Raw genomic sequence first — 22334 nt, forward strand, 5'->3', positions numbered from 1 at the left:
CGGTGGCACGCGAGAGATGCCCTCACGTGTCAAGGACCACAGCATGCAGCAGCTCTCGTAGGACCCCTGATGGGACACCCACAGTCCCCAGGGCCACCCAGAAGCAATCCCCCTGCCTCCGTGGTGAGAGGCTGAGACTGCAAAAAATCTCATGGTAAAAGAGCAGGAGGGGCTGCAGCAGCAGGACCGGCAGTAGGCATCAGGCTCAAGACTCGCTGGAGCCAGTGCCCGGCTCCGGTGACGCTGGGCTGTTTCACACGTAAGTGTTGGACCACAGCAGTGCTCATCGATGCGACGGCACCAGGGGAGGTGAGAGCAAAGCCTGTAAAAGCTGTGACCAGCGTTTCCCTCTCTGCTTCAGTAGGAGGATGGGGTATGGAAGGATTTTATTTACTGTGTGTTATTAATAATGTTAAAGTGTTGGAGACCTTGGATAAACAGCTTGGTAGTATTTTGAGACTAGAAAGTAATAGCCAAATAAACAAACTAATTTCTTCTACGGAAGTTTTTTAAGGTTTCATGACAAACAGGCCAAAGGACAGATCCAGCCTTCTCACAGGGGATGAAAATGTTCCCCACCCCAGCCTCTAGTGCTGTAACTCTGCTCCCAGCCATGGGGAGCTCTCCTAGCCAGAGGTGAAACAGTCTCCTCTGCAGCAGTTAGGAAAAAAACCCCAGCATCCTGTTATCCTCCTCTTTCCACCTAACCTCCCTTGGAAAAACAAATACCCAAAGGCCCAGCAGCCAGTGAAAACAGCCAACATCTGCCGGCATGCTGGAAGGTATGCACAGGCACCCAGCCGGGAGAAGGCGGAAAGGAAAGGGCTCCAGTGCAGGAGGCTGGGGTGCGGGGCGAGAGTGGGGTACATGAACGCCAGGAATGATTTCTTCAGCTGCCAAAAACCTGCCCGTTCTGGAAAGGACCAAGGATGGTTTGCAAAAGAAGTGTTTTTAAAAAAACCACAACTCACTGTTCCCTTTTCAAAGCCATTTCCAGGCTGAGAAGCAAAAGCAGAGAGCCCAGCGACACCAAAGTTAATGCTGAAACTCCTCATATGGGCAAAGATTTCATCCAAGAGATGTATATGCCCCATAACTGCTGCCTCTACTTTGCAGAAAACACACATGCTTATAAAACGGGGAGACCCCAAATCTTTCCACATTCCCCCTCTATTGCTATTTTGCTCCTTTTGCTGCCTGGGCTGGAGCAGCAGCTCTTCTAATTAAGCAGTTTGCATTGAAACCTCTCTCCTTGGTTGACAGGTAAGGAATATATTCTATTTTGCTACCTTAATTCTAAATGCTAATAGAAAGGTGATACTGAGAAAAACAACAAGAGAGATGCAACAGGCTGTCTTTCAGCTCTGCTGACCGTGCCTCGGGCAGACGAATCTATACAGGCAATCTCTTTTGTTCTGTTGGGATGCCATTTCATGAGTTTTACTATATAACCAGATGAGAAAAAGGACCAATTTTTTCCATTTCTCCTGCATTCATCCTCCAAAACCCCCACGCAGGCAACCCTGCACCTGCCTCAGTGCTCTCCATTGCTGAATTCAGAAATATTACACCCGGTCACCACTGAAAACCAGTACACTGCATATAAAAGCCAAGCCTGGGTTTGAAAGGTGTGTGGCATATGCAGAACAGCTGCAACAGATTAAAGGTGCCTCTCCTTCCCTTTCTGCCTCTGTGAGGATTTATCCCTCCTCCGCAAAATCCCCGTGCACCCAACAGTGCTCTTGCCAGGCCACGATATAAATCATTGCAAAGGCAAAAATGTCCAATGCAGCGGGATTTCCCCCACGCAACACACTCCCACTCTGCTCCAAGATGTGGACAGGTTGAATTTAACCCCCAGCTGCCCGACAGCAGGGCCGTCTGCCTGTCCTGGCTGTCACAGGGCAGGATGCTGCAGCTGGAAGGGAGGGACACAGTGGTGGGGACCAAAGCGGCATGAGAGGACCTGTTCGCTTCTCCTAATGAGTACAGAGCAGTGATGTCTGCCTGCCGATCCACAGGACCAACCTGTCTGACTGCAGTCACCCACGGGTCCCCAGCGGCATGCCCCTGGCACTGACTGCCAGGTTTGTGGGGTGAGTTTCTTGGCAGGAGCTTGCTGCAAGGATGAGAAGGACTCCAGGGCTCAGGGTGAAGCATGGAAATCAGTAGCAGTGTGAGATCAATGGCGTTGACAGGGATCAAGCAAAGGTTGCTCTGGAGCCCAGAGATCTGCCGGTGCACTGCAGGGAGCCCTGCCTGGGAACCTGGGCACATAAAGGGGGCAGATGTGGCCTGGGTGCTCCACCACAGCTGGGGAACACGAGCTGATGTGCGAGCGGTGTCTCCAGCACTGTCGTCTCCAGAGCAGGACTGGAGGAATCCCCTTACCGCAGGGGAGCACAGTAACATGGAAATTAATGCTGAAAGGTTAATGGGCTCAGTCAACATCATGGGGGAAAAGCATGTCCCAGGGATGAAAAGAGGCAAATAACAGCACCTCAGGAAGAGGAGACTGGCAGCCGGCGTGGGGCTGGGGAAAGCAGGCAACAGCAGTGGCAGTAGAAAGCAGAGCGTGGTGGAACTCGCCTCCTCAACAGAGAAATGTTCCTTCCCTTATCTCCTCATGACAGGTCATGACCCAATTCCCTTCCCTTATCTTCTCATGATGGGTTCAAGCATGACATTTCACCTGCTAGGACATCACTAAGCATTCAGTCAAGAACCCCACAAGTAGTGTCCCTAGCCTAGAAGCCAAGCAGTGGGATGATCCATGGTCTCATGGACTTCCTGAGGACCACCAAACAGGGTGGAGAGTAACAAACACAACCCAGTTCAGCCCTGACAGGGTGGCCACAGCCACTTGTTGGCTCTTTGGTGTCTGCTTCCTTGGATGATAACAGCTGGGGGTAAAGGTGTTTCACGGCTATGGGCTCTCAAGGTGTTACTGGGTCTAAACAGCTGGGAAATAGGTCATGGAAACGAGACAATTTTTTTTTAATGCTTTTTTAATTCAGTGAAAATCAGCCAGGGAAGTACTGGGACTTGGATTAAGGTTCCTTGGAAATGAAAATTAAAAACCTAAAGAACCCAACAAAAAATCCAAAGCAAAGGCTATGGTTTCAAGTCAAAGGTAAACCCTTCCGGCTCAAACCCTTCTGTGAATGTGCACATCTGTGCAAGCAAGGGTTTTCTCTCTTCTTACCTGTCTTCCCGGTTACGATCCAGTGAGTAGAACTGCTTCCGGAGCCACCTAAATGGAAAGGCACAAACATGCACATGCTTAGCCCCAGCTCCTCAACAAGCCCGTTTGGTTTGCTCCTGTCTCTGGAAGATGCTCAATGCCACGCTGCCCACTCTCACAGCCCTCCTTCCCACCAGAGAACTTGGCTCTGCTCCCCTTCCAGAGGCAGCCTACCCTATTTTCATGCAGGCAACCTGCCCCCCTTTAAAAATGTCTCTGCCTAAAAGCGAGTCCACAGATAAGACAAAAACCAAAGGTATTCTCTTCTACATGCCTCTACGCTGAATTGCTACAGATAATACAGGCCAGGCACACATAAAAACATCTGTTTCGTGGTAAAGCTCCTTTTCCCTGCATGCGTGTGAGATCAAACTCTGGCCCTATACGGTGTAGCACAGCAGCTCAACAGGATGAAGCCTCTCGACTGCAGAGGCAGGAGTGCCAGGTCAGTGTGGCGCAGAGAGGGAATGAGATGTTGTCACTATGCTCACCTTTTTCTGTCAAAAAAGGACAGAAAAGGGAAAAAAAAGAAAACAAGTGCAGGACAAGGACAAGTTCCTCACCTTTCAATCTGCAGGGGGGTGGCAGCCCTTAGAGTGTCTGCCACCAGCCAGTTCAACCCCTTGATCCACATATTGACCTCATCTTCCGAAGTGGCTGTGAAAAGTGCACAGAAGAATTAGGAGGAAGGGACATAGAAGCTGATCACCAACCCAAACCTCTTGGGAGTATCCCCAGCATCTTATATCCCCTATTCCTTCCTTCACCCCCTTCTGATAACAGGTCCCTCCCATGCAGATGCTCTGGCCGGCTCCTCTCCCTGCCGAGCTCCTGCTCCCCTCCCGTGGGATGTCTGTGGCTGGCTGGATCGTTGCCCCTGCATGTCACACTCTCTCCTCCGTTCAGTTTGCAAGAGCTGGGGGGTTATCTTTGTCCCCAAGCAGTAATGCTCTGGCTGGCCTGGGTGACAGGCCAGCACCTGCTTAGGAATGTGTGCCAGCTCCTCCATAACCTCCCTGTCAGCAGCTCCATCTTTTCTGAGGGCAGAAGAGCTGTCTCTGTCCCTGTGTCCCGCAGCATTAGCCAAAAGGCAGATTTGCCATGGATGTTAAGGAGGCAGCATGACTGCCTCCATCAGCACTCATCTACGTGGGTTTTAAACAAGACACAAGACTGTTAGCAGAAAAAGATATTGTCCATCAGCTGAACAGCAGCCAGTGATTATGAGCCTGTCCGCCATCTGAACACAAGGAGACTCAACAGCATAAACCTCCTCTCTTTCAATAGCAAAACATAAGGCTGGGTGCTCCAAGTCCAGCTTAACTCAACAGACAAGGGGTTGAGGAAAGCTGAGACCTCAGAAGTACTGAGGCTTCATGAGTTTCTGTTTGCCACTGGCAGCAGTTTCTCACTCAGAATTGCTAAGCAGAAGCGAGTGAGATTTTACCACTTCATGCATAGGGCCGGTTACCACAATGCAGCTGATGAACGTCAACATGCCAAGCTGAGATAAAACACTTGAAATCAAGCACACATTTGAACTAGGGGCTTCAGTTCACCCAACTTTTGCGTTTACCAGGCAAATTAACTGACTTAACTAGCAGTTCAATATGTACCCTTCAGGGAACCAGCATCACCTTCTTCCAAAGACACCTCCTCGGTGTGGTGAAAAGAACGTCTGCCCAGAGATATGTTCCAGCTCACTCATGGAAGGATGCATCGGAAATTTGGGTCCTGTGGTGATGTAGTGCTTGCCCAACCCTGCCCTGGCACAGCCCCGGGGCCATGAGTGCTTTACCTTGCAAGCTGAGGGTCTTCAGCCGGAATTCTGTGCCATAGAGGACAACAAAGCAGTGGGACTGGTCAGGTCGGAAACATGGATCCTCCTGGTATCGGTCAAAATCACGTGAGTTTTTTCCTGGACGAATCTCTTTGATTTCACGAATATCCACTAAGAGAAAGGGAAAACAAAAGGGGAGTTCAGCTAATAGCTTGAAAATCCCATGAAGATGGAAGAGAAGGAAGGGCATGGATAAAGTGGTTTCAGTCATCTGAAGAGCTGGATCACCACCCATTACATGGTGGCAGACCCAGGTATGCCTACGGCACTGGGGTACCAGGCTCTGAACAGCAAACTGTGTTTCCCTGGCTATGCTGGAAAGCAAGGATGTGATGGCTGCCCCGGCCCAGGCAGAGAGCTGCCAGACATCCAAGGACAGTGGGGAGGTGCCAGGGATGGTGTCTTGTAGAAGGGCTCACTGCATTCAGGCAACAAGTGACCATCACAGCAGCCTCCCAGTCCTCTCCTGCCACTGCTGATGGCATGGGCTGAAGAGGCACCTAGAGTTCTAGCACAGCATCGCCAGTCTGGTCCTCAGCACAGCCACGGGTGCCCAGGTCCTCCCTGAGAAGCTGCCCACACTTCTCACCTCTGACAAGCCCTTCAAGAGCCCCAGCGTGGTCCTCAACCTTTCAAAGCAGCACGGAGATCTTACCACTTATCTTGCACATCTCTCTTGCGGCGCCCATGTGGTTGTGCATGCACACAAGCCTGTAAGCACAGCCCCTTCTTACCGGTTCCCTAGGAAGCCTCCCCAGCCACCCCCCCGCCCCTTTTACCTCTGTGTCCCCCAAGAACAGTTGGGTGTCTCACCCACGGCAATCCCCAGGCACGATGAGCAGAGGGCAGTGCTACCGCTACTGCAACCTCCTTTGCCCTTTAGCTTCACACCTCACGCTTTCCTCTTCCTCCACCCAACACACATCTGCAAACTGCACTTTTTTGTTTTTGTCTTTCAGGACAGCAACTTTTTTTTTTTTTTTTTTTAAAGAAAGCTTTTCTACAGTAGTTAACCCTCTGAGGGCACAGCCTCCTGCCCAGCTGGATGAAATCCTGTTTGCAGCTACCACAACTTACTAACACTATAGATTTAAGATTCACTCCTCTCCAAATTCAAGTTAGATACTGAAACTTAAGTTGATTCTTTGTTTAAACAACTTGATGGTGCCCCTGCCTCCCCCCTCCCCACTTTCACCCTAAATTATGTCTGCATTTTCTAGCACCTCCCCCCTGCCCCGTTAGGATCCTCCCAGCTCCTCTGAGCAGTACCAGGATGCCCAGGGCAGTCCCTGCCTTCACACACGTGCCATCTTCACCAAGAAAACTCTGTCCTTCCCTAGCCAAAGAGGGTTGAAATGTTTATCACCTCTGGGTGGTGTTCAGAAGGCCACAGAAGAAAGCACAGTGCAAGGATCAACCAAGCCCAAACTGGAGATCCAGTTGTGGTGAATCTGCCACAGCTCTGAAGCAGATTTGACTGCAGCAACGCCCCCCATGCTTCCAGGCAGAATCCGCCTCCCCACCTTACTGCCAAAGACCTTCCAGAGAGAAAACATTAGAAAAAGCATGAAAACAGCCAAATCTCTGGAGATCATTTGAATTGGAGACACCACCAGGGAGGTCTGGTATCAACAACTTAAACATACGCAAGCTGCTGGTCAGAACTAGAGCTGAGGGAGGTGGGATAACAGCTCAGGCTCCCACCTCTCACAGTTTTGTACCGTACACATAAAATGAGTCCCATGGACTTTATTTAAAAAAAAAATGGCTTCTTTTTGAACCTGTGGCAGTGGCAGAGGGGGTTATTGTCAGGGGGCAAGCCCAGATTGCAGAGGAAATCTCAGAAAGTTGCATCTCTCACCAGATGGGAGACAGCAGGGTCCCGGGTCATGAAGCTGGTAATTCAGTTGGACAGCATGTTACCCTGGCCAGGGCTGGGGCTGGTGACTCCAGGGAGCTGTGCTTATGTTTATTATCCTCATGCACATCCATAATGTCAACATGCTTCCTCCAGGGAACGGCTGAAGAGGGCAAGATGAACGGCATAGCAACCAAGCCGTGGTCAAATGAAGCCCCCAGATGGTGCCCACCAGATGATGGCTAGGGCAGGGCAGGCAGCACCACCATCACATCAGGCTTCTGGGGCACGGGGACAGCATCGTTCTGAGGATATTCCTTAGGTTATAGGGCTGGCGTCACACCTCAGCAGCTGTCCCCGGTAGGCCAACCCAAAGGTGACCAAGCGTAAGGCAGCAGTGTGACCACAAGGGACAGCCCAGGGTGGCAAGAGCCGACCCAGGCAGGTCCTGGCAGTGGACAGCAGGGCAAATCCAGGCCTGGGGCTGGCGAGGAGGCAGACCTGACTGGCTACACATGCGGGTGGTGAATCTGATGGTGCAGCTGCAACATCAACCTGGCAGCTTCAGCTGTGGCTCGTGGAGAAGAGGAGCAGCTAACTGCAACCAGCTACCTCGGAGCTGTGCTCCTCTGCAAAGGGCAGCTGTGAGCATGCCGGAGCATTAAACGCCAAGCCAGGAGAAGAACCCGAAGAGATGCTGGTAAGGGAGCATCTTGCAGCCTCCCTCCTCAGAGGAAATTCTGGGAAAAGACTCTCATTGCCATAAACCAAAGAGAAAATAACAACAGCAACAAGAAAAAAACAACACAACAAAAAACACCAAATGCAAGAATCTTTGGTTCCTGGAAAAATAGTTTCTTAAATGCTCAGGGGAATCAAATAACAACATTTCTGAGTCACGTTTCCAAAGCAGATGATGTTTCTGAGCAATGCGGGATGGAGATTACTGCAAACCTGGCGTGTAATTCTTCCCAATTAAACTCCACTTACGGCACTCACTGTGGATCGACTCACTTTTCATTTCAAATTTACTGCAGTTTAAAACTAGACAGAAATGCGACCTGCTCCGCATCCACAGCAGCAGCTGACAGCAAGCACTGAACTGCATCGCGAGAGATGATGCTCACTTGAAACGAACACCATGGCAAGCCAGACGTAGGGCTTGACTTTGGGGGGACTCGTACACCTGACATGAGGAATGTGGGATCCTCTCTCGGCAGGATGCACCGTGCAGCACCATGGGTGCGCATCTGGAGATGATGGCAGCCCGCTCATTGCCTGACACAGGACATATCCAGACTGACCACTGCAATAACCCTCCAAAGCTCATCAACTTGGGACAAGAGCACAGACAGACCCAGTTCCCTGGGGCTGCAAAGGGAGGACAGACAAGCTCCCTAAAATAAACAAGGGTGTGACTTTCTAAGGCATCACCTACCCTTTGGAAATGAGCTGGCTAGAAGTTCAAACGTTAGCACGCCCTGCCGTAACCTGCCCATGTGCTTACATCCTTAGTGACACAGCATGTTATTTTAGCCCTTAAAAACCTGGATCACAGTTAAGGGCTTTGCATCCAGGACATGCACAGCAGGGCTGAAGACTAATCCTGTCTTTGAAGGATGCAGGGCTTGACGAACACAGTGGGGAAAGAACTAGCAGTTGGGTTTTCATAGTAGTTTACCAGGCAATAACTACTGAAGGAAGGTGACAAAATATTAATGGCCTTCCTTTGCATCACGCTGCAAGCGTCCCATCTCTACTTTGGGATGCCGCAGCGTGCTAACTATGCCCTGCACTCACCTCTCGCTGCATGGAGAACCGGTGGGTTAGTAAGTAGTAAGACAGAGCTATTGTTACAAACTGCATACCTAAAATCCACCACGCAACGGGGAGAGCCCTGGAGCAAGTGAGGTGCTTATCAAAGACAGAAGCACGCAGGGAATTCCTAGGGCAAAGGGCAGCCTCAGTGAGGACCATGCACCTGGAGGGAGCAGAGTAAAAACCTCCAGCCCACGCATGCTTGCAGCTGCTTGCTCATCTCTCTCATCCTCCCAAACATGCCTGCATGTGCCAGGGAGAAGGCAGTTTAGGATTTGGTTTGTGCAGCTCTTCTTGCCGCAGAGCAGCAGATCAGCCTCTCGAACCCCGCTGTCTCTACTGACTCAAATACCTTCCCGGCCCCCTTGCAGCATGAAAGGAAATGACTCTTAGCAGGAAGAGCAGCAAGCGCAAATGCCACCATCCTGACCAAGCAAGTGCTGAAACGCTGCTTCCCTGCACCGACCCCTGCCTCCCTCCCACCACAGGTCCTCCCTCCAGCACCCCTCTGCTAGCACAGGACCAGGAGCCACCGTGCACGGGGGAAGGAGAGATGAAGACGTCTTGCTACACCTCAGGTCTTGCTAGGGTTCTCTCTCGCTGATTTTGCTTGTGTCAGCTCCGCCAGTTGCTGCAGCTCCTGGGGGTAACCCCAGCTTTGCACAGCACCAGCCGGGGCCCGCTGCCGCAGGAGCGCACAGCTGAGCGGTGCAAAACCTGCTCTGGGTGGGTTTTGCAGCCTGGGCTGAGCACTGCTCAACCTCAGCTTTGCTACCAGCAGAAAGTCTGCAGGCAACCTTGCGACCAGCTTGTGGGCCTGCAGGCAACAGAGGCAGAGCCTACAAACCCCATCTCCCCTTGCCCTCCCCTGGCTCGCACTAACTCCTCTCTCCCACGCCCGGGTACCACTCTCCCCATCCTCCCGCCTGTCCCCACCACCGCCACGGCTGGGCATGTTATTCCAGACAATAAACCAAACTCCAACCCGTAACTATTTCCACTGCAGCGTGCAAGAGCCCCAAGTCAAACACAGCCATCTCCACACACCCCAGCCACCTTCCTGCCAGTAAACAGGAAACCCAGCGCCCACGACAGCCTCCCTGCCCTCCCAGGCTTGGGCCACCTTTGTCTTTTAATCCCCCCCCAGCACGCTCCCGCTGCGGTTGCTGCAGCAAGTGCCATTGGCTGCTGATCCCATACACTTGGATCTGCTCGCCAGGGCCTGCGTTTCCTCGGGCAGAGCCCTGCGGCTGTGCGAACCTGCAGGGAGGGTTGTGGGGGGAGCCTGGACCCCCCAGGGCAGGCAGGCAGGCAGGCAGGGGAACCTGGCAGCCAGCCTTGAGCAGGGAGTGGAAATTAAAAAGGAGAGGGCAGACGAGTGGAGGCGAGCTGGAAGCACAGCAGAGGTTCCCTATGAGTGCAATGAGTGGAGAACTGCAGAGCGCATGCTAGAAATGACGTCTAACCACCGCTCTACCACCCTCAGCACCAGCAAGCTCCCCAGGGGAGAGGTGGCGTGGGCTCCATGACAGCAGCCCACACGTCCCACCGTGGGTCTGCACCTTGGGTCCTTGCTGGGAAAGACCTACCAGGGATGCGGCCAAAGACTAGGGGATGAGCGTCTGGTGGGGCCACATCTCCTCCTCCCCAAGCTACCCTCTCCCAGAGCATGCTGTGGAAAGCAGCAGTCACTGCAGAAGGTAGAAACTGGTCTTCATCCCATGCAGACAGTAGCAAGAGGAGGAAGAACTTGGTGCCACAGAGATGGCGGAGGTAGAGGGAAGAAGCTCTCTGCTGGAACATAAACCCCGCTGCAGTCTGGCAGGGCTGAGATGTCTCAGAGCAGGGACCAGCAGCAAGCAGGGAGAGATGAGCAGCGGATGAGACGGGAGGCCTGGAGCACGCTGGCCATCCTCCAGCCCTCCCAGGCGGGCGTGCAGGCAGCAGCCAGGAGAGGCTCTGGGAAGGAGACAGCAAAGCCCATCCAGCCCGGAGATGCTCTAAGCTCCTCACATGGTTCCACGTCGCAAGCTGAGCCGTGCCGTGGCCGTGCAAACAGGTTGTGCCCTTCACAGCCTCCCAAGCTTCCCCCCAGCCTACCACCAGCAGAAAGGTCTGGCCCTCCACTTGCCTCCAGCACTTTAAAAAAAAAAAAAAAAAAAAAGACATGGTCACATTTCTGGGCAAAGAGCCTTCCCTTCAGCAGGAGTGGGTTGCATCAGAAAGAAAAAGCTGACCCCAGATCCACCCCCCGCACCATTTAAGAAAAAAAAAAAAACAAAACAAAACCCCAAATTACCCTCTGGTTACATGAAAACCAGATCCACCCTTAAAGTCATTTAAAACCGAAACTTCGTCCAAGCCTCGTTTAACCGCTGATGGATAGGGTGTTGTAACGTGTAAGGATAAAGACACCCTGGAACGGGCTCCGAGGATTGCAAAATCTCCACCTCCACAGGATTTTTGGAAACATGTAAAACTGATTAAATTAAACAAACAAACAAACAAAAAGCTGACAAAAAGAGCGTTTAGCCCAGATTACCTTCCAGGATGGATTTATCAGGGACAGCCTCTAACAAAACACCCACCGCCTCAACAAGCATCACTCGGTGCAGCGTGTCTCCTTGGGGACAAACGGTGCAGTGACAGCCACATACATGGTCACTCCCAGCCCAGCTCGACCTTAGCTGGCTGACACAGACTGATCCTGCCCTGGAGCAGCAGAAAAGCCTCCAGGCTACTCACTCTGGCAAAGAAAAAGAGTTTAAAAAAAAAAAAGCCTTCCTGCTATTTAACATTGTGGATCCCACTGAGCACAATCCTGTGGTCATCCCCAGCTTTCCCATCACTGCAAGGGGTGCTGGCCAGTCAGGCCCCCAGGGAAAAGCTACCGAGGCAGAAAGAGGAAAAAAAAGACACGACCTGTATGTGCATGTGGGTAAAAATAAGAGAAATCTATTATGCAACAGCACGGAGAATAAAGTAGCGCCATCTCCCTCTTAATATTTCAGTGGAAGCCCCCTGAAATGGACATTCAGGCCAGCACTAGATATCAGGAGCTGCAGGAGTCTGGAGGAGGACTGCAGCCAACCTTCTCGTGCCGGCGTTCACCAGCTGGTTTATCTCTCCACGAGCAATCCTGCCCAGCCCGGGGCTGCTCCGCACCCACTCAATGCTTCGGATTTGCTGACTGCAACCCAACACCGCTCAGAAAAAAAAAAAAAAAAAAAATATCCAACCAAAACTCCCCAATGATTTCAGGGGAACAGTCAAGCGTGTGCTAAGTGCTTTGCTGGACAGGGGCCAGAGCCTTCAGCACCTCACAGTCTGGAGCCCCGTTGCCTGCACTTCACTATTTATCAAGCCCCTTCTGCCTGCAAAGCTCCGGGCGAGCCCGGCTTTCGTCCACGCATGGATCCATCCCTGCGTCCATCGGGGATGCTGGAGGAATCGGACAGACAGTAACTATCTGAGCTTGAATTTGGCTGGACTGCAAAAATTAAGGTGGCTCTTACAAAAGGCACATTGCATTCATAATGATGCAAAAAAGTGGGGTCCTCCACTTTATATCCCCTCCGCAAGAAGCAAAGTAGTAACCACAACCTATTAAAAACATATTTCAAAGGGAAAAGCTGTGCGTCTCTCATTAGTATAGGTTTTCAGAGTGATGATAGCTCAACCTCTCAACCGCACAAGCTTCCCTTAATAGAGGAGACTAAGGCAGACAGTGTAATGGTGAATTAAATATCTCTGCACAGAGACGCAGCGATGAGGTTACTGCATCCTCCTCCCAGCCATGCTCACTGCTGTGCCTGCCATCAGCATTGCTGTGCATCAGCTATCAGGTTTCCGAAGGACAATCCCATGCCATTAACAGATGGCTTATCCATCCAGACAGGACAACAAGAAACCAGCTGAGGCCTCTAATTTGACCTTACTAATTTTTTGGAGGGCAGGAGGCTGAGGCATCTGTGGAGGCCAACATAAATACCAAACCAGCAATGCCCTGTGCCCCAGTGAATCCCTCATCCTCTATGAACTAAAATTGGCCATGCTGCCCTTTTAACTACTGTCCCAGGGAGGGACACAGCCACCCTAGTGCTCAGGGGACCATTGGGTCCTACTGCTTTTGTTGCTGCAACGTGCAGGTACCTCTCCTGCCTCAGGAGAAGATGCAGGTAAAGCTATTTTCCCCTCCAGACTCAGCTCAGTTGTGTCTCGGGTTGCTCCAGCAAATTGCTTCATCTCAACTGCTACCTGCATCAGCAAACAGCAATTTTTGCTCCGAGCCACTGCATTTTGCTATGAAGCAACTGTTGCATTAGCTCTACCCCAGAAGCAGCAACATCTGCACCAGAAAGCACCTTGGGAGGGAAGATGCTGGGAAAAAAAAATAGCTCAGTGGGCTGGAGATGGGACAACAGGGAGCTCCCCTTAGCCAGGATGACTGGGACTAGCCTGGATCCCAGCTCAGATCCTGGCTCACCTCTCAACGATCTCCGTCAATCAGCGTCGAGCAGGAGGGTTTGGCAGAGAGCTTAAATGCCGCCCTGGGAGCCAACACCTCTGCCCAGGCGCCGGCAGCGCGCACCGGGCAGCCCACACGGGGCACGCAGGGACGCGCCGGCTGCTTTGCGCAGCTGCTGTGTGGGCACCGGTGTTTCCTGCCCATGCCTCCGGCTGCCGCTGCCTCTGCTGCACCCCTGGGCCACGTGTCCTGCGGCTTCTGAGCTCCAGTTCCTCCCTCCCCTGTCCCCCCCCAAATCCTTATCAACTGCAGAGGAAACTAGAGGAGATGCGCAGGGAGATTAGGAGATGCTACGCAGCTGCATCACTCTGCGGGTCAGAGGAGAGGATGCGAGGAACCGCCCTTCCCTCCTCCATCCCACCCACCCACGCTACGGGCTGGAAGCAGGGAGGCAAAGGTTCTGCCCAGACATCAGCCTGCTCCTACAGGGCACTGTGGACTTCTCCCCAGGCTGACCCAGACCTTGCTGCTCCACCAGCTTTAGCCTCACGCAGGTGGCCTTCAAGAGCTCACGAACATCCTCCCAGTGCTAGAAGCAGAGATAGCCGTAGGCTGGCAGCTGCCTGTCCTGTATCGTCAGCACATCTCTCCCGCTTACTCTCAGCTGCAAGAAAATGTAAGTTAAAAAACCAAAGCTGATGCCCCAAGTGAGTGAAGCAGGATGCTGTTATCTCACAGCCTCTGCCCACAGCCCAGCCCAGACGGGGGACGTAAAGGCTGGCAGTTTCCACCCTGCTGGTCCCAGCCTCCCAGGGACAACTTCACACTCAGACCCAGCTGGCCTGAGGCACCTCCCTGCCAGCACTGCCACCGTGTCCATCACCACCGCGCTGCCTCAGCGCAGCTGAGAAGGTGGCACTGGACCCATCTCTACCCCGGGTGGGCTGCATGACCTTGGGCAAAGCACTCCAGCTCCTTCCCCAGCCTCCGCTGCACAGCCCCCTTGGTTGTACCCCTGGAGCTGTGGGGACGGAGAGAGCATGTCACCGGGGGAGCGCATCAGCCCAGAGCACCTGCTACAAATGCCACACCGGTATGTCCATCCCAGAGCCAGACAAGAAACCACAACAGCAGGTAAAGCAAAAGAGCAGAGGTGGGACACTGATGCCGAGACACGGTCACTTGTTGCAGTCACCGCCCGAGCCCCTGAAGAAGCACCAGGAGTCCCCCAGTCCCAAAATCCTTCTACATCCCACGAGCAGCCCTGCCTCCAAGCACCTACAGCTAACACCTCTCCAACAGGGAGAAGGAGGAAGAGAGGCTTGGGAGAAATGGGGCAGGATGCATTGGGGGATGTCTCCTACCCAATATCAGCTAATGGCCAGCAGTTAACTAGCAGGGTTATTACAGGGAACACCTCCACTCCCCCAGAGGGACCAGCTCTCCACTCTCCCGGCTGCTGTCTCCCCTCAGGCTGTTTTGCTGCCAGCAGGGCCTTTGGCAGGGGTGTTTGCAGGGCACACGGGGGGCTTGCTGGATGCAAAAAGGAAGTGTTGGCCCAGTCCTGCAGCCAGGCTTTCCTCCCTGAGCAGATGAACTTCTCGTATGGGATGCTACGCTCCTGCTGACTCTCCCAGTCCCCACCAAGCTTTCTCCCAAGTCAGTAGAAATGGAGCATCCCATGCAAGCTGGTCACTGGGGCTCCCTTCACAGCCCAAGGAGGGATGGGCATTTCAGTCCAAACCTACACAAGCGTACAAGGTAGGTGGGAAGAAACTTCTTAGGAGACACATCTCTTCCATGACAACTGGAGAGAGCACATCTGGCCCATGCCTCTTCTCTGGGGTGGCCAGCAGGGAACACTGCGGGAATAGTGAAGAACAGAGCGAGCCCATTTGGTATCTCCCCCCAGATACCCTCCCACCATCCAACACTTTGCAGTTTGGGGTCTCTCTTAGAGGTTATCTTATCTGTCTACAGCAGGGCACGAGCACCCAACTTTAGGACAGCTGCTATGAGGAGGGGTGAACCCCAAGCAGCATGAATAGTCTGCAAAGTATGAAAGCAGAGTCACAGTTCATGATGCAGAATTCACCCAGCACAGCACTGGGTCTGGGAAGCACAAACATCCCCCTTGCTGGACACCAGCGATCCCGGGGGAGGGAATGACACCTCACCCTGTCCCTACAGCGTAGCCCTGTGAGGGTAGCGGTGGGGAGCTTATGGAGACAGGCAGCTAGATGGCAAACACCAGGCGAGAGCCCCAGCGATCCCTCTCCCAGGAGGCTTCGGTGCTCCCTCTTGTCCTCCACAGAAATTTTGTCTGTGTGAAGTTGTAGGGTTTTGTACCAGGATTTCTGGATTCTACCAAACCCCAGGCTGGGCGCCCAGGGCTGCTGGTCATATCTACTCTAATCTGCAAGGCTGGCACCCATGAGACCTGGACTTATGGCACCTTCACCACACAGGACACGGGAACACATTTCCACCCCAAATACAAGCAGAGCTACTCCCGCTAGGGTAAAGCCTCGGTTTTTGCTTGCACAGATGCTGCTCTGAAGAAGTCGGTGTCCCTTCCCCAGATGAATTAAGGCTGGCGGCAGCCAACGGAGCTACCCTTAAGTCATCAGCCTGGTCTGTTTGAGAGGCTCAAGCTTCCACTGACTCAAATGGAAAGGGGAAGCTCAGCACCAGTGCTTCTGGACAGACAGTCTGCCTAGGGATGGCTCTGTAAGCCATCCCCAAGGTGACCTTTTTCCTGCGTGGCATCAAGGGCTCCATCCCCCTCAGCCCTGCCTGAGCGAGAAATGTAATGACCTTACAGAAGCATAATAAAGTGGTAGGAGGATGGGGGAAGCTGAAGGTCTGCGAGCACAGCTCCTCCAGCCTTCCTCTCCCGCTCTCCCTCCCTCCCAGGCAGATGCGCAGCAGTAAGGAGATCTGAGAGGTACTGCAGAGGGCAGGGATGGATCAATGGGGGCACCCGACACAGCCCTGTATCTCGGCATGGAAGGGGGTGAGATGCTCAAGGAAGCTGCTCCCTGGGCAGGTGTCTCCCGTCAAAGGGCCCAACAGGGAGCACTTCTGTGCAACATCCCCACATCCCTCTCCTTGAGCTTACAGGGTCGCTGAAGTCCCCGGACTCTCAGCCAGCTGGAGGACTCCTACCCGCTGCCAGCACTGCCCGAGTGGGGAAGGGGATGGGACCAAGCAGACTGGCAAAAAACAAGCAAGAAAGAAGGGCAGACATGGCAATCCAGAGGTGCCTGAGTGCGCAAGGCAGTCGAAGGTACAGCTCACCAGCTTACAGCCTGACAGCCAGGAGCTTGGCAGGCCGATGAGGAAGCCCTGGCAGAGGTGGATCTGGGGACCTGGGTGTCCAACAGCAGCAAGCTCTCCTTGGGGGTCTTTGGGGATTTTTGCACCCAACATAGGTGCCGCCTTGATTCTTTCATGCCCGGGGAGTCATGCCCCACCACAAAGCAAATGGAGACAAGAGTGACCACACACTGTCCCCAGGACAGTACAGGAGTGAAAACTGAAGGACAGAAAAGATTTGTCACACTGGCAGCAAATGCCGGTGACATTCAGATGCCATGACTCAGTTTTCACCCATCCCACCAGCCGATGCAATCAAGTTTCCATGACAGCAATTTAACAGCAAAGATGACTGCTGGCCAGGCCATTCAATGGGCAGCACGGAGATGGCTTGTTCCTGTCCCTACCAGGGCTTGAGCTCTTCAGTGTCAGGGTAAAGCTGGGAAGAGAAGAACAGGATAAAGATCCCATCTGCTGCTGAGCTATTTGAGGTCACCACAACAGCCTGACCTCTTCCCCTGCCATGCTCAACTCAAAAGCTCTTTCGAGACAGCAAGGACTGAGTATTCACTAAAGCACAGATGTGATTTCCAGACGTGTGCCCTCCCCTAGATCTCCCTGTGTGCCATTATCTGCGGGAGAGGCCCCAGAGGGCTGTACCGACTCCACTGATAGTGCAGGGAGTAGCTGAGGCACTTTCTCATGTCTCCTCCTCCTCCTCTTCAGACTCTCCACGTGAGTCCCTTCCACCCACCATGCCATGAACCAGAGAAAGAGGCAGACGGAGTTACCAGAGCAGCTGCTGGTAAAATCAAACCTGCTCTGTCCCAAAGTGGTTAAAAATGGCAACAATGAATCTCCTCTTCCCTTTTCACCAGTTTTGCTCTATCTGCACTAACCACGATGGGACCACTGATGGTGCTGGCTTCACCTTCCATCACCAAACCAAGTGTATGTTTGATAACCAGTCAATGGCATCTTCTTACAGCACCATCCAACTGAAGTTCCCCAGGCACTGAGCAGATACTACTTAAGCCACACACCGCCCTAGCAGGAGACATTATCTTCAGTTTACGTAGGAGAAGCAGGAGCTCTTGGTGATGGTCTTCACACCAGGCTCCTCTACCACTTGGGTTTGTTTTTTCCTTAATGACCTCACCCAGGATTTGTTTGGTCCTCAGAACTTGAGACCTCCTCCTGCTTGCACACTGACCTGCTCCATGGTTCATACAAAACCTGATGTGCCAATGCTCCAAAATTTCATGCCCTCATCTCTAGGCCTTTTCATAACAGGCCCAGAGCCTGAGCTGTTGGGGATTACAAGGACCATACTCCAACCAGCAGCAAGACCAGGCTGACACAAGGCATTAAATGACATACTAGAGGAAAAAAACCCAAAAGATAAAACCATTTCTGCTGCTTTGCTGAGACTTAGAGCCAAGTTGTGTCCCAGCAGAGCCAATTCCCTGCTGCCCGGCAAGCCTGGGGAGCCCAGCATCACTCAGGGTCTGCTCTGGGACCTGGGACAGCTTTTTGGTCCTCTGAAGTTGAAGAGGGCTGCGAGCTGGCAAGGATTAGCAGGACAAGGACTGCAGGCTCGAAGGAGGGGGGTGGTATCCAAAATACCCCAGGATCTTGGCCAGAGGAATCAGAGGTGGATGAGTGATGCCAGCAGGACAGGCGCTGGCAGAGGTACCATAACATGTGAGCAGGGGTACCAAAGCATGGCAGCTTGGAGAGACGAGGCAGCAGGCTCTCTGCTTCTGCTCTGGTGCAGTCCAGAAGCACAAGAGCCTTGCCCTTCACTCGCGCCGAGAAGGACCACGTCAGGCAGTGCCTGAACGCTTGGCAAACAAACCGAGCCAACCCCTACCCCACCTCTCCACCAGCTGGAAAGCAGATTTATGGGGTGCAGAGTTACAGGGCAGGATGCCAAGGGGGTTAAAGTCCTCTGGGACATCCCGTGCTCCCGACACTGCTGAGCCCCTGCCCACAGCCACCCCAGTTATCTGACCTGGCTTACAGGCTGGGGACTGCATGTGTGGAGACACCCGCGGGAGAGCATGAAGAGGAGGGATGAAGGATGCACCGGCACATGCAGGAGGGTTGTCCTTTAATCACAACATCACCCGGCACTTCTGGGAGCAAGTAAACAGGAAAAAGACAAAGACTCTCAAGCAGCTGCTCTACTCAGCGTCCCCGTGGGGCACACAGCCTGCCGGGACAGCCTTCCTTGACGTTCCCTCTCAGTGATGATTTCTAATGCCGGCCTGTCCAGCCCTAGTACGGATAGATGTTCAAATGGAGCAGGATGCGGCCCCGCACAGCACAAGCCTAGTAGGAGAGGAGCAAGGTGCAAGTTGGGGAAGCCCCAGCAGAGACAGAGCAGCTCACGGTGTCAGGAGGCAGTAGAGCAGCCACAGCATCGCTGCATGCCGCTGAGAGTGCAGTGGCCCTCCTGCACCCATCCCTCCAGATGCCGTGATCCCAGCAGTGCAGTGGGATGGACCGCAGCATGGTGACCGTGCATCCAGCTCCTCGGTGATGGGTTTTGAAGTTAGAGGGAAAAGGCAATCCGAGGCAGCCTCTGTCCCTGAGGACATTTCACCCTGTGGGTCGCTCCCCCAAGGGCCGCGGGTGGGAAGGCAGCAGTGACCACATCTGCGGGAAGGCAGCAGTCCTGCACGCGCCCTCATAAGGGGGTGAGCAGAGAGGCTGAGCTGCAAACATGAGGCAATAGAGCTCTGGGCATGATGATTTCGTGTGTCAAGGCAGGGAAAAAAAAAAAAGAAAAAGAAAATAAATGCGTTTGTAATGGGTTGGGGAATAAAAACAACCCGTAAGGCACAGTCCTGCCCCTTCTGCTGTGGCTGTTAGCCATTTCATCCTCAAGGCCAGCAGACAAAGTCAGCTCAGCAAAGCATCCCATTCACGGAAGCTCACGTGCTGGACCACGACCTTTGCCGGGCCAATTTTAAAACAACGATGTGGGTTTGCCTGCCTGTGGGTGGCCAGGCGTGCCCTGGGGCACCGTATTAACAGCACAAGAAGACACGATTGACCAAAACCTCAGAACCACAAGTGTTTGCAAACAGAAGGTAGGAGCTGCAGAGGAAAGCAAGGGAGAGGTCTGTTCCAGATTCTGGAAGGCTTTCCACAGCTCTCCAGCCAGCCCAATTCTACGCCCCCAGCTCCAAATTGAGCTGAAGAGCCACCAGACCACACAGGCAGCAGAGATGAAGCTGAAAAGCAGTTTGAAAATCACAGAGACTTTCAGAGTATGGGCTGTCAGCATTGTAAAGCTCTGCTGACTTCTACAGATTTAGAGTTGCCAGCTTCTGCTAGAGACGACAGCCCTTGGCCTTTTGGGTGCTCACAGTGCTCCACAATCATATGTCTTCCTGCCATCTGATATATCAAGGTGTTTGATATGTGATGGGGATATATCAAGAGGCAGCAAGGTGCCCAGAGATAAGGAGAGCTGAGACAGGAGGGACGAGCCCAGCACAGCCGTTGGGCAGAAGCAGACAGCCCTGCCAGCAGCAACAAGTACTGGGGGATCTTCAGAAAGGCAGAAAATTCTCAGAAATGAGGAAGTTTCTCATTTGAATCAATGTCAAAAAGCTTTTTCCATGTAAAACAGCTCTTTGTGCAACAAAAATCCTCAAAACTTAAAGATTAAAACCATTTCGAAGGAAAGCTTTCCCCAGCACTGCAGAGTCCCTTCAGAAATGGCCGTTGTCACCGTGTCCCCCTCCTGAGGGCTCTCCCAGGTCTGGCAGACACCCTCCCACTGCCGCCTGATGTAACACCTCCGGTAGAGAAACCATGCTTGGCGGAACAGATGAGCAGGGACATCGGAGCGGAGGAAAAGCCATGAGATCACCCACCCCCGTGCACAGCAGGATACAGTCATTGCACAGAGGATGTGCTAGATATTAAACTGATCCCATACGCGATACTGGCAGGAGAGCTCCAGCAGCAGCAAACACCACGACCAAGTGAGCCGACAAGCCTCACAGGTACGTGTTTGCTGGGACAGTTGCAGCTTTCTGTGAGCATCCCTGGCTGTCAGGTACTAAACCATTTTTTCCATACAGCTGCAGGTATCTGTTGAACACACTAAGGTTGCTTCTTTTACCCTTCCCTAGATAGGCATGCTTCCAGTCACTCTATTTCAGCATCATCTTCCACCATCTGCTCTCCAAGCTTGTTTGGCCAAGGGGAAGAAGGGAGGATGTGGGGGGTAACTTTTCAAAAGCATTGTAACGACTTCAAAATTTAAAGCCCCACTGATTTCTGACTTCTACTGCCCTTAAACCTCAGAGCACACTAGAAGAGAAAAAGTCTTCTCCACTGACTTCAGACATTTCCTTTTATTGCATAACAACGTTCAGCCGACAGTTTAAACTCAGAGCTGCAGAGGGGTTTTGTGATCGAAGCCCCACACCTCCTCACCACATGCTGCGAGCTCTTCCTGGACTCCCTGCACCCCTCCTTCATCCTGTGCTTTACACCAGGTCCTACCGAACCTGCAACAGTTTGGGAATGGGGTCACAGCACAAGGGGCTCGCTGCAGCCCCAGCCAGGCCACCTGGCTCTGAGAAGCACTGTCACACACCTCCAAACCCAAATGACCAGCCCAGCTTTTGGTTGACCTGCCATTAAGCAGAGACTATCACTGTTGACCCCTTCATCTAAGTAACTATGGCCCACCAATGGTGTGGTCCTGCTGTATTTCTACAGCCATGCAGGACTGGCAATCACCATGCTCGACAGCAGGCTGATCTGGAAGAAGTCTCATAGCTCCTGCCAGCCAGTTTCATGGCCTGGATGAGATACTCAGTGCAAACTGTTTGCAACGCTGACCCCAGCAGGATCCCACTTTGGCAGAGACAGAGGAGATGGACACACAATCAAACGTGCTCCACTTCCAGCAGCTTCAGAAGTTACTATCCATGGGCTGAGCTGCTGCAGCTGGTCAGGGCAGGACACAAGCAGAAGCTTGTGTGATGTAGCCAAAACTGAAAGGCATTCTCAACCGAGCACTTGTACTCACAGAGCTCCTGCTCCATCCCAATAGTTGGCAAATTTTACATCCTGGCCAGACTGCCCATCATGGTGCAGTGGTGTCACTTGGGTCACTTCCCAAGGGACACAACAGTCCCAGCACTCTCTGGAGGGGAAGGCCCCAGCCAAAGAGCAGTGCCTGAGTTCCCAGGATCACAAAAACTAAACGAAGCCTGCACCCCTGGGGCAACTTGATGGTCAAGCCTGCTCTACCGCACACAACACTTGGGATGGAGACCTTAGCACTTCTCAGGGATGGGGACTTCAGCATCGACTCCCCCCCAGACTCCTGCTGAGACTGCAGGCAAGCCTCCATCTGCAATCTGCAAGATACGCAGAAGGTCACACGCCTGCTCAGGCAAGGCCAGGCGACGGGCATCGCTAACAGCTGGCACATCTTCGGGATGTTCGCAGTGCACGCCACTGTGATTAGATAACGGAGCTGAGCAAACGCTTCACCGATAAGAATGACTACCCCCGCTGTGCAGGCAAGGGAGCTAAAACAAAGAGCAGTAAAAAGATCACAGATTGGGTTGAGTGACTGCTGGCTCAGCTCAGAGATGGGGCACGTTAAAAGTCCTGTACGAAATCCCATGAAAAAACTGCCCCCAGAGATGGGAGGTGATGGCAGCGAGCGTGTGAGGTGCTCCTTTGCAAAGCCAGATGTTCAGATCCAGCTTACTCAGATGTTCCTCTAACCACACATGGTGTCCAGCCA

General features: G+C 53.0%; 1 protein-coding gene across 4 annotated transcripts in view; it reads right to left on the reverse strand.

The window, feature by feature from the left end:
• The window catches only part of PLCG1 (phospholipase C gamma 1), a 52018-nt gene that overhangs the window by 23365 nt on the left and 6319 nt on the right, over positions 1-22334 (reverse strand). For all 4 annotated transcript variants that reach the window (XM_052789432.1, XM_052789419.1, XM_052789426.1 and 1 more), the window contains exons 2-4: positions 5043-5195; positions 3808-3901; positions 3206-3253 (exon numbers count right to left, since the gene is read on the reverse strand). In XM_052789432.1, coding sequence (XP_052645392.1) covers positions 3206-3253; positions 3808-3901; positions 5043-5195 — 295 coding nt within the window. The remainder of the gene's footprint in view (positions 1-3205; positions 3254-3807; positions 3902-5042; positions 5196-22334) is intronic.

This window comes from Harpia harpyja, chromosome 1 (genome assembly GCF_026419915.1).
Source record: "Harpia harpyja isolate bHarHar1 chromosome 1, bHarHar1 primary haplotype, whole genome shotgun sequence".
NCBI classification, from domain to species: domain Eukaryota; kingdom Metazoa; phylum Chordata; class Aves; order Accipitriformes; family Accipitridae; genus Harpia; species Harpia harpyja.